The following is a 13,251-nucleotide window of genomic DNA, read 5'->3' as shown; positions in this document are numbered from 1 at the left end:
CCACTCACTTGCTTTAAGTGTGGATCTGAAGGACACTTGGCCAAGGGTGGCCCACATCAGGTCCTCATGGCTGAGAGGACTCACAGACCCCAGCTGTGGGTGAGCATTAACATTACTGATAAGTATATTAGTTTTCTCTTGGACACAAGAGCCTACTATTTGGTCCTAAAAGCCTTCTGAGGTCCCAACACTTCTCACTATTTCTTAGTTTCTGGAATTGATGGAAAACCTCATAAGCAGTTCCTTACTTCACCTCTGCCTTGCATGCGGCCTTCCGAGCTGTAAAACAATCCAGTGGTAAATGGAATTTGCTCCAAGACTTAAGAACAATAAATGACATAGTTGAGCCTCTACATCTTGTGGTTCCTAACCTTTATACTATAATAGAAAAAGTGCTAGTCAATAGGCCTTTTATTTTAAGAACTATCTTCCCTCTGCAACTTTATTTGTGCTACTATTAGAACCTCTACTTGGAATATTAATGCTTTTTAATTTTTGACTCATGTACTTTTAATTTGTTAGTTAAATTTGTGTCTCCTAGGCTGCAATAGTTCCATGATACATCTTCAAGGATATGAACATGTATGGCTAAGCCCAACTGATAAAAGTGCATCTAAATTCCAAAATCAATCTCCACAATAGTCTATGCGTTTCCTATTGCTAATGGGACCCTTTAGAGTATTGAGAGAAGATCTTCCCCCTGAAACCTACAGCTTCCCTTTTCAGCAGGAAGTAGCTAAGAGAATATGCCATCCCCTTTTTCTTATGAATCAGGGTGAAGTCTCTTTCAGGGAGGAGTGATAGGGAATGGCAACGGACACACTGACAAAGGAAATTAATCAGAACTGGTTTTGACAAGCATTGTGGCAACAGGATAATTAAAACAGACTTTCGGGGGGGGGGAAAAAAAAGAGGAACGAACTGGAGGGGAGGGTAGAGAAAATAGTGCAAGAATGAATGAATGGAAACCCAAAATCTCTGTAAATGTTCATTAAAATTAATAGAATTTTAACAAAAAAGAAAATGGAAGGAAAATATTTAGTCAATATACCAAAAAAAATTGATTGAACCATTTTAGAAAGTCACATATGGTCAAGAAACAATGGTGCTGAAGGAAGATGTTCCAATGATACTAAAAACATTGGCAAAAAAATAGGACTCTAAGAACTAGTGGAGCATTAATGGAGGTATTTCAGTAAACAGACGTAGCCCTATCTGTGCTTACTTGTTTATGCCAAGAAATTTGGAAGACAGCTCTTCCTGACCAACTGACTGGCAGAGATATTTTTGTGCTCATTACTAAAAAAGTGGTCCTATAGTGTATAGACATTTTCAAACAATATCATTAATATCACATGCAAGTAAACACATCCTGAAGATTATTTAAAAATGGCTGGAACAGTACACCAAAAGGGATGCACCAAGAGGTAGTGGGAAGAGGCATATTGTTGCTAATGTGATATGGATCTTGGCTGAATGCAGAGAATACCTAAAAGATGTATGTAATTATTGCTATTATGTGCTGTTGAGTCACCTACAACTCATAGTGACCCTATGTACAATAGCTCTAAACCTTGCCCTTTCCTGAGCCAATCTCACTGTCTCCATCTCACCTATACCCATTACCCCAGTTACTGTGTTAATCCATTTCATTCAGGCTCTTCCTCTTCTGGGCTGTCCCTCTACACTTCAAAGCATGATGTCCTTCTCCAAGGACTAGCTCCTGGCAATATGCCCAAAGTATGCCAGGTGGTGTTCAAAATCCCTGCCTCCAAGGAACAGCTTGGTTTCATCCTCTCTAGGACAGACCTGATAGTTCTCTTGGAAGCTCATGGTATGTTCAATACTCTTTTCCAGCACCACAGCTAAAATTCATTGATTATTGACAATACAAAAGCATTTAACTGTGTAGATCATAATAAGTTATGGATAACTTTGAGAAGAACAGAAATTCCAAGAGTGTTTAATTGTGCTCATATGTACTTCAGTGTTATATCCTTTCACCAGACCTATTCAACATATATTCTAAACAAATAACTTGGGAAGCTTGACTCTATGAAGAAGAAAGTGGAATCAGAATTGAAGATTTCTGAAAACCTGCTAGCTAAAAGTGAAGAGGACTTGAATTATTTACCAAAGATTAAAGACTTCAGCAAGAATTATACTTCAACATCAAGAAAACAAAATTCCTCCCACTGGACCAATAGACAACAGCATAATGTTGTTGTTGTTGTTATGTGCCATCGAGTTGCTTGCGATTCATATGTTCAAGAGCCCTAAACGCCATTCTGTCCTGTGCCAGCCTCACCTTCTCAAACAAACTCATTCCCACCACTCCACACACAGAATCGATCCATCTCATTGAGGGTTTTCCTCTCCTGCGCCGTCCCTCCACTCTCCCAAGCATGATGTCCCTCTCTAAGGACCAGTCCGTCCTTGCAACATGCACAAAGTATGTCAGATGAAGCCTCAGAATCCTTGACTCCAAGGAGCATTCTGGCTTCACCCTCTCCAGGACAAACCTGTTTGTTCTCTTAACAGTCCATGGTATATTCAACACTCTTCTCCAGCACCAAAGCTCAAAGACATCAACTTATCTTTCTATCATCCTTATTCACTGTCCAACTCTCCGATGCATAGCACGTAATTGCAAAGACTATAGCCTGCATCAGGAGCACCTTAGTCTCCAGCCTGACGTCGTTGTTCTTCAGTACTCTTGAGAAGTCCCTCACAGCTGACTTTCCCAATGTAATTCATCTCCTGATTTTCCTGGCTGCTGTTACCAAGAGTGTTGAGTGTGGAGTCAAGTAAATGAAAACTGTTAACTATCTCAATCTCTTCACCATCCATACTGATGCTGCCAATTGGCCTAGTGGTGAGAATCTTTGTTTTCTTGATATTGCGCTTCAATCCATATTGAAGACTGCAGTGCTTGACTTTCTGCAGCAAGCACCTCAGGTCCTCCTCAGTTTCAGCAAGCAGTGTTGTGTCATCTGCATAAAGCAGGTTGTTGATGATTCTTCCACCAATCTTGATGCCACATTCTTCCTCGTACAGCCCAGTGTCTCAGATTATCTGTTCTGCATACAGATTGAAAAGGTATGGAGACAAAAATACATCCCTGATGGACCCTTTTCTTGATTTTGAAACATCCAGAATCACTGTATCAGAAGGAAATAACATATGAGCAAGAGACTATGGTGATGAAGGAGGAAGTTCAAGTTGCTATGAAGGAATTGGCAAAAAACAAGGCTCCAGGAGTCGACAGCATACCAATTGATTTATTTCAACAAACAGATGCTGCCCTGGATGTGCTCACTAAGTTGTACCAGGAAATCTGGAGGACAGCCAGCTGGCCAACTGACTGGAAGAGATCAATATTTGTTCCCATTCCAAAGAAAGGTGACCCAACAGTGTGGAAATTATCGAACAATCTCATTAATATCACATGCAAGATTGATTCTGCTGAAAATTATCCAAAAACGTTTGGAACAATATGCTAACAGAGAACTTCCAGATGCACAGGCTGGATTTAGAAGAGGTCGTGGTACTAGGGATATTATAGCTAATGTTAGATGGATCTTGGCAGAAAGCAGAGAATACCAGAAGAATGTCTATCTGTGCTTCATTGACTATGCAAAGGCATTTGGCTGTGTGGATCACAACAAGCTATGGCTGACTCTGAGAAGAATGGGAATCCCAGAACACTTGATTGTGCTAATGTGAAACCTATACTTGGACCAAGAGGCAGTCATCAGAACAGAACGGGGAGACACTGGATGGTTCAAAAATCATCATAATAAATGATGTGAATATTGAAGTTGTCAAAGATTTCATTTTATTTGGACATTTTAATTTTACTTTGCTCACAACAGAAGGGATGTTTAGGGGAAAACATAACTGAGATTACTGTAGAGTCACACAGTGTTATAGGAAGTAATAACACATAAAGCAGCAACCAAAATGATCAAAAGATATATTTCATTTGACTAATTGGCAGTCAAGGATGTTTAGGGGAAAACATAACTGAGATTACTGTAGAGTCACACAGTGTTATAGGAAGTAATAACACACATAAAGCAGCAACCAAAATGATCAAAAGATATATTTCATTTGACTAATTGGCAGTCAAGGATTTCTTTAAAGTGCTAAAGAGCAGGGATGTCGGTATAAAGACTAAAGTGAACCTGAACACAGCCATAATAATTCTAAGTTCTCCATATGCGTCTGAAAGTTAGGTTATGAAAAAAAAATCAAAGAATTGATGCCTTCAAGTGTGGTGTTGGAGAAGAGTATTGAATATATGGTGGGCTTCCAAAGAACAAACAAATCTATCTTGGAAGAAGTGCCACCAAGTGCTCCTTAGAAACAAAGATGGTGAGTTTCGCCTCACATACTTTGGGCTTGTTGTCAGGAGGGTCCTTTGGGAAAAGACAGTATGCTTCTAACTAAAGGGTCACCGGAAGAGAAGAAGCCCCTTGATGAGCATCTGAATGTTAGGTTATAAAAAAGGAAGATTAAAGAATTGATCAATGAATCCATCAATGAGATGGATTGACACAGTGACTGCAACAATGGGTTTAAGTGCAATGGAGATTGTAAGGAAGGCACAGGATTTCATTCTGTTGTCCATAGACTGTGTGTGTTGAAATCAACTCCAGAGGACCTAACAATAACAGCAACGTTTTTCTAGTTACTAAACTCACATAAGCTTACTTCAAAACCCCCTCCAAATGCACATATAGATAACATGGCGACTTGTGGGTATGGAGTTTGGTTTTCCTTTCTTTTTCCTTCTTGAGGGGGAAGATTCCTTTTGGTGATCACTTTTTAAATCACCTTTATAGCTTTTGGTTCTAATGAATCTTTAAAACAAATCGTTTTCACTGCAGATAATTTAATATAAGAAACACATTTTAAACTTAGTTCAATGAGCTTTTACAAATGTCTACACATGTGAACTTCCATTTCAATCAAGATGTAGAATATATTCTATCATTTCTATTTTTCTGTCAGTTCATTCCCCTCTTGTCCTATTCCAGACCCCTAAGAAGGAGCCACAGAAATGCTTTCTGCCTCTATGGAGAGGTTTTTCTTCTTTTGTAACTGTCCATGACTGGAGTCTATAATATGTACTCTTTTATGTTTACCTCCTTTCCCCTTCTCCTTGTGTTTTGCAATGCATCCATGGTTTGCACATTACTGGATAGTATCGTATTGCCTGCATGTACCACTATTAATCTATTTACCTGTTGATAGGCTTTTGGGATGTTTCCAGATTTTGGCTAATGTGAATAAAATGGTTTGGGACATTTGTTTAAAATCTTTGTGTGAGAAGAGTGATAGAAGAATTTGGCAATAGTGATGGCTAACTTACATGATGGATAGATTTAAAGTTACAGAACTGTATATGTGATGATTATTGAAATGACAATTGTTTTGCTACATACATTTTTACCATAAAAATGTTAATAAAAATGAGTGCATATATTTCACATTTCTTTTGGGGTAATGTTCAGAAATGTATATAATAAATTTTAATGTGAGAACTAAAAAATCTACTGCCTTCAAATTAATTCTGACTCATAGTGACCCTTGGGTTTCCAAGGTTGTATTTATAAGAGACTGTCCATCAATCTCCCTTGGAGTGGCTTTTGCTCTTGAATCACAACCTTTACTTGGTAGCCCAAGACATTACATATTATGCCACCAGAGCTCCTGGTAAGACTCACTGTGCCTTCTTATCTTCGTGAGTATTCAAAAGTCTGATTGCTCTTTTATTTATTTAACCACTTCTCTAACAATGTGCTTTGTAAGTTTTCTTCACTATCAAGCTTTCATTTTGCACTGTGCAGTGGTAAAAGAGATGATGTGGGTTAAGATTAGATTTTTGTCCTTTTTGCTAGTACTGTCTTGGCATCTAAGACAAATAGTGTTTTCTTTCTGAACCTCAGTTTCTTCATATGTAAAATGGCATTTGGAATATCTTGAAAGGTCTTTTGAAAAGAAAAAGAAAATGGTAATCTCTGTGGTCGAATAGGTTGGGAAATGCTGTGGTAACCATTCTTACCAGGTTTCTTTACTACAAGTATTCTCAGGACCTTTGTTATGTGGACGAGCAACGCCAGTCTCCAAGAAGGAACAAGAGAATGCGACGTTTTCTGGACTGATGGACCATGAAAAGCATGACGATTATTTTCTAAAATTTTTGGAGTTTGGCATTCACGGATCTCTTTTCAGGAAAGGTTTCAGTGTGAGATGAGTACCTCACAGGCCCAGTGCATGCGAGGCTTATGGCTCATGGGTGTCTTACGTCTATTACATAAATGAGCGCACATCTTTTGAAAATATACATAGGCAGATAATTCATTACCTGGCTTAAAACTCTTCAGTGCCTTTTGAAGAACATCCCCTTTCCTTCCACAACGTACAAGGCTCAGTGACCTTTACACCCTTTTCTTCCATCACTGTCTCACCATTGTCCTGCAAGGTAATCTTGGCTGATGTTCTTGAATCAGATGACTATCTTAAAATTTTGGATCTAACATGTCCCAGTAGTATGACCTTCTCCAAGACATTTTTTAAACTCCTTCCTAGCTTCTGTTTTACTACAAGCTGGCACAGCTTAGTCCTCATCCCTGGATGGCTCTAAAGTGGATGGTCATCTACGAGGGCAGCCTCACCACTGCTGGTGGGCTTTTGGACCTGGGAGCTTTGGGCCTGGTGCCAATCACCAGCACCAAGACCCAGCGGAATAACTGGTTATGATCTGGGCCAAATACCCCCATCCAGGACCCCATCCGGTTGTGCTGCCATGAACCTCAGTTGGGGCCAGAAAAATATATCCTGTTCTATGATATTTGTATGCCTGATTGTCTTTACAGTTTGCTGTTAGTGATACAACACCTATCAGTCATTTCATTATATTGAGGATTGCTTTGCATGCTTATAATTACTTTATAACTGGGTGTGTGTATGCTTACTTGATTATTGTTTGCTATTATTAGTACAACACTTTTCTGTCAGTCCCATTGTACTAGTGTTCTGGTGTGGTTTATGGGTTGCTGTGATGCTAGAAGTTGTGACACCAGTGTGTTAAACACCCATAATGGACAGGTTGCAATAAAGTTCCTAAATTAAGACATACTAGGAAGCAGGATTGACCATCCACTTCTGAAATAACAGATCTTTGAAAATTCTATGAATAACAAAGAAGTATGGGTAGCTATAGTATTAGAGGTAGAGCTCAGATAAAAAGTCACTCAAATATGTACAGAAATAACTGCAAATGACAATTATTGGAATGTTGAATGTATGATATGGAAATGTATAAAATAGGAAGGTAAAAGAACTGAGCGTTGTAAAAAAATGAAACTGAATGCATGAGAATTGACATTCTAGGTAACAGTGAAATGAAATGGACTGGCATGGCTACTTAGAATCAGAAAATCATATGATCTACTATGCCAGGAACAAAAAACTGAGAATAGTGTTGTGTTCATAATTAAAGAGACAGTCTCAAGATTGATTGTAGAGGGTAGTACTCTGAGTAACAGAATAGTCTCCATTACTATGTTACTGTGACTATTCTTCAAATATATGAACCAACAATTACGGGCAAAGAGGAGGAAATTGAGAATTTCTACCAACTCTTGCAGTCCAAAAGGGATAAAAATGCAATCAAGATGCATTAATAATTATTGGCAACTGGAATGCAAATGTTGGTAACAATAAGGAAGCAATAGTTGTTGCAAAGTATGGACTTGGTGACAGAATGAGGATGAAGTGAGGATAAAATGATTGAATTTTATACATTTAGCTATTTATTAATAGAAAATGTTGTTGTTGTTGTTATGTGCCTTCGAGTCTTTACAGGCAAAGAAGCAGGTTAGCACAAAGAGTCCTCAGAAATCCCCGCTCCACAGGTAAATGACACCAGAGCTCAAGGCAGCACTGAAATCACAAGACAGGTGGAGGGTGAGGGATAGGAATAGAAAATACCTTTTCTAAAAAACACAAAAGGCAACTTTACACTTGGACCTCACCTGAGGGACTGCACAGGAGTCAGATTGACTATATCTGTGAAAACAATTGTTGGAGAATCCAAATACAAACAATTAGAACCAGGCCAGGTGTTGACTGTGGAACAGACCACTTATTGCTCATACGCTGGTTAAAGTTGAGACTGAAGAAATGAAAACAAATGCATAGGAAGCAAATATGACCTTAAGTCTATCTCACCTGAATTAAAAAAAAATCTACTGAGGATGTGGTAAGAAAGGAACTCTTATACATTGTTGGTGGGATTGTAAAACGGTACAACCATTCTGGAAGGCAGTTGGGTGCTTCCTCAAAAAACTGAATATAGGAATTCCCTATGACCCAGCTATTCCACTACTCGAAATTATACCCTGAGAAACGAGAACTGAGGCACAGAGATTTGTACGCTAATGTTCACAGCAGCATTATTCACCATTGCAAGCATATAGAAACAGCCCAAATGTCCAACCACAAACGAATGGATTGAGAAATTATGGTACACTCACACAGTGGAATACTATGCAGTATGCAGGAGCAATGATTTGTAAATTATTACCTAATTTGGTAGGGACTGGAGAGTATTATGCTGAGTGAACTCAGTCCCACAAGGATAAATATTGTATAAAACCGTTATTGTAGAATGAGCATAAGGATCCAAGAGGGGTAGGAAAGGTTGGAAACAGAGGGATGAGGATGGGCAGGGGGATGGGGGGATCAATCATGGGGTTGTACAATTTGATGGGTGGGAGGTGAGGGAAATTGAAAGAATTTGTTCTTGAAAACAATGTATTTGAATTTTGTAAATAAACTAGAAGAAAAAGAATAATAATAAAAAAAGGAACAGATTTGAGACATTGATCACTAATGTTGGAAGACCAAAAGGGCTATAAGGTGAAATCAAGGACACCATACATGAAGAGAACATAAAGTCATTATAAAGACAGAGGAGGAAGAAAAAGTAAAAAAGGACGTCTGAGAAAACATTGACAATTGCTATGAAACTATAAAAATTGAGAAGCCAAGGCAAAGGAAAGAAATGGCAAAGTAAAAGAACTGAATATAATATTTCAAAGGACAGCTTGAGAAGACAAAGCAAAGTATTACCATGAAATGTGCAAAGAGTTGGAGTCAGAGAGTAAAAAAATAAAGAATTTTCTCAGTATTTCTCAAGCTGAAAGAACTGAGGAGCAAATTCAAGCATCAGGTTGTAATACTGAGATGTCATGGCAAAATACTGATTAAGAAGCATCAAAAGATGGGAGGAATACACAGAAACATTGTTCTAAAAAGAGTTGGTTAACACTGAAAAATTTCAGGAAGTATCATATGAACAAAAGCCAATGGTAACAAATGAAGAACTTCAAGCTGTATTGAAGATACTGGCAAAATATAAGGCCCTAGGAATAAGTGGGAAATTGACATTTTTCAGCTAACAGATGCAACCATGAAGGTGCTCATCAGTCTATGCCAGGAAATTTGAAGAAGAGCTGTCTAGTTGACTGACTGGAAGAGATTCATAGCTGTTCCCATTCCCAAGAAGGGTAATACAATACAATACGGAAATTATAAAAATTTTCATTTTATCTTATGTGAGTAAAATGTTATTGAAGATTATAAGAAAGTAGCTGGAACAGTATATGGATGGGGAACTACCAGAAGTCCAAGCTGGGTTCAGAAGAGATGTAGAACTACGGAAATCATTGCTGGTGTCAGATGGATCTTGGCTGAAGGCAGAGAATACCAGAAGAATGTCTCTTTGTGTTTATTGACTATGCATAGGCGTTTGACTGTGGATCACAAATAACTGTGACTAACGTTTAGAAGAATGGAGATTTTTGAACACATAATCATGCTTATACAAAGCTAAGTACACTGGCCAAGATGCAGTTGTCCCAACATAGCAAAGGGACACTGCATGGTTTAAAATCAGAGAATGTGTGTGCATTAGGGACGTATCCTTTCTCCACTCTTAATCTATATATAGAGCAAATAATTCATGAAGTCGAACTCTATGAAAAGGAATGTGGCATAAGGATCAGAGGAAGACTCATCAACCCTATACACTGTGCAGATGACAACCTTGCTTGCTCAAAGTGAGAAGGACCTGAAACACTTACTACAGAGGATCAAAGAGTACAGCCTTCAGTATGGACTGCATCTCAACATTAAGAAAGCAAATGTCCTTACCACTGGGGCCAACAGGCAAAATCATCATGATAGATAGAGAAAGATTTGAAACTCAATTATTTCATCTTGCTTGGATCCTCAATCAACATCCTTGGTAGGGAGATGTATTACCATGGGCAAGTCTGCTGCCAAAATACTGAAGAGAATGATACCAGTTTGAGGACTAAGGTCTGTCTGATTCAGGCCATGGTCTTTGTAATTACTTTCTATGTATCTGAGAGCTGGGCAATGAATAAGGATGTCAGATAAAGAACAGATGCCTTTGTGTTGTGGTGTTGGAGAAGAGCACTGAATATCCCATGCATTGCCAAGAGAACAAAAGATACACCTTGGGAAGAGTGCAACAGAATTCCCCTTGAATGCATAGTTGATGAAGCTTCATCTCTCATACTTTGGACATTGCTAGGAGAGGTGGTTCTTTGGAAAGTGGTATCATGCCTGGGAAAGTGGCAGGTCAATGAAAAAAAGAGGAAGAGCCCCACAGTGATTACAGCAATGGGCTCAGTGTATCAGATATGAGGATGGATAGGTCAGGATTCAAGTCTGTAGTTCATACTGTCACTACCAGTTGGAACCTATGAGATGGCATCTAACAACAGTAACAGCCTCTTTTTACCCACCTGTGAGAGAGATTGGTAATCATTGCCTCTCAGGAATGTTGTCAGTGGTGAAAGAGGGAGAGGGTGGAAAGCAGCAGGCTGTGTGCGGGAAGTGCTCACGTTTTCCTCTTTCACCGAGGCTCCCTGCTTTCGGTACATTCTCCTGTTTGTTTTAGTTCATTCATTCACTGAGCACCATCCTAGGCAGGTGTTGGGGACAGAGCAGAAAACAAGGCAGAAAACCTTCCCTTCTGAAGTGTGTGTTCTGCTGGCAGCGCGAGGCATAAATAGAGTCTGCATAGACATATTTTATCTTTTTACACTTTACTATATTGCACTTTGCAAATACTGCATTTACTTTTCCAAATTGAAGTTTTGTAGCAACTCTGCATTGAACAACTCTTTCAGTGCCGTTTTCCCAAAACGGAGATGTGCTCACTTTGTGTCTCATTGTGCTGTTCTCACACTATCTCTAACTTTTTCGGAATGCTACCCATTGTTGTCAGGCCAATTTTGATCATGGCAACCCTCGTTCAGGTTTGTGAAGCTGTCAATACTTATAGGAAGAGACTGCCCATCTCTCTCCCTCTGAACAGCTGGTGGATTGAAGTTCTGGCCTTTAGGTTACAACTCTAACACATAGCACACTATGCCACCTCCTTTTAAAGAGTGACCAAAATCCAAACCAAATTCACTGCTGTGGTGCTCTAATTCTAATGGCTATAACTACCAACTTTTCAGTGAGCACTGCAACACTTAATGCCCAATGTCACCAGAGTTCCTTTACTGATATTGTTGTTGTTAGGTGCCATTGGGTCGAGTACAGTGAACCCATGTACAGTGGATCTGAATGAACCCTGTCCTATCCTGTGCCATTGCATCATCTCTGACACACTTGAGCTCATTGCTACCATCACTGTGTTAATTCATCTCATCGAGAGCCTTCTTCTTTTTCATTGACCCTTCACCTTCCCAAGAATGATGTCCCTTTTCAAGGAATCATTTCTAACAACATGTCCAAAGTATGTGAGATGAAGCTTGGCCATCCTTGCCTCCAAACAGCACTCTGGTTGCATTTTCTCCAAGACATTCTTGTTTGTTCTTTTGGCATTCTACGGGATATTCGATCTCCTTCTCCAATACTACAATTCAAAGGCATCAATTTTTCTTCCATTATTCTTTTTTTCCCTTCCATTATTCTTATTAATTGTCCAGCTCTCAGATGCATAGCAAGTGATTGAAAAGGCCGTGGCCTGAATCAGGTGCACCTTAATCTTCACACTAACATCATTGCTTCTCAGCACCCTCTCCTGATTTGCTGGCTGCTGGTACCAAGTGTATCGATTGTGGATCTGAGTAAGATGAAATAATTGACAATTCCAATAATTTCTCCTTCTTTCATAATGTTGCTTATTGGTCCAGTGGTGAGGATTTTTTATCCTCAGGATGTTGAGATGCATACCATACCAAAGGAACTTTGTAAATATCTTGGAAGTTCTTTTAAAAAGACAATGGCAGGCTCTGTCTATGGTGGAATCATTTGGGAGATGCAGTGGTAACCACGTTGAGCAGGTTTCTTTGGTACCAGACTTCTTAGAGGTTTTGTTACGTGAACAGCACTGCAAGTCTCCAAGAAGGAACTAGAGAATGCGGCAAAACTCAAAACCAACTATAGCCTAGTCTGTTACAGGAACTCTCGGTGTATGGATTCCATCTCAACATCAAGAGTTCCTTCCACAGGCTAGAAAATAGTGTAAATATAACTTCTAAATGTATTGGTAAACAAACAAAACGTGACTCACTTTACTGAGATAATTGCTTTGCTACAGGGGTCTGGAACGGAAACTTCAGTGTCTCTGAGGTCTGCCTATAATTCTTCATCCCCTGTGCTGTACTCCTGGGAGAGTTGGGCTGAAGCCCCATTACTTGATCTTTGAAAGTTTCACTGGAGGAGTAAAGGGAACCTGGGCATGGAGAAAAAGAGGTATCCCCAGGCTGGCCTCACCTGCTTTTTGTCCTCAGTGCGGCTGCCCCTTCTTTCTAACAGTCCTGCTGCCGGCGGTGGGCTTCTGCCCACCTGTTGGATTGCCATGGCCTCGGTCAGGTTTCCTGGGGGGAACAGAGCACCCCCACCTGACAGCAGATGGAGGCCTTCCCTTCTTACTCTCTGGTCACTAGGAATTCTGATGTCACAGAAGAGGGGAGGGGACAGCACCCCTTCTCTTACAATGGAAGAGATGTTTCAGTGGAAACGTTATTGAGATCATTGTAGAATCGCACGCTGTTGTAGTAAAGAATACGTCTGTTTTAGAAGAAGTGCGGCCAGAATGTGCGACTCTCAGGCAGTGTAGGTCCCAGGAGGAGCCAAGGTGGAGGTGGTTTTCCAGGTTATCAGGTGGTGAGGATGGGAGATAGCCATACTTCT

The 13,251-nt window shown here is 39.7% G+C and overlaps 1 protein-coding gene across 1 annotated transcript in view; it reads right to left on the bottom strand.

Moving 5' to 3' along the window:
* The window catches only part of SMIM23 (small integral membrane protein 23), a 17,395-nt gene extending 4,477 nt beyond the window's left edge, over positions 1 to 12,918 (bottom strand). Inside the window, exon 1 of the mRNA XM_006884423.1 lies at positions 12,832 to 12,918. Coding sequence (XP_006884485.1) covers positions 12,832 to 12,918 — 87 coding nt within the window. The remainder of the gene's footprint in view (positions 1 to 12,831) is intronic.
* Positions 12,919 to 13,251: the final 333 nt, after the last annotated feature.

The sequence above is a fragment of the Elephantulus edwardii genome, unplaced genomic scaffold, assembly GCF_000299155.1.
Source record: "Elephantulus edwardii isolate Elephantulus edwardi_28Jun2011 unplaced genomic scaffold, EleEdw1.0 scaffold00033, whole genome shotgun sequence".
Lineage (NCBI taxonomy): Eukaryota > Metazoa > Chordata > Mammalia > Macroscelidea > Macroscelididae > Elephantulus > Elephantulus edwardii.
This window is presented reverse-complemented; position numbering and strand designations above follow the sequence as displayed.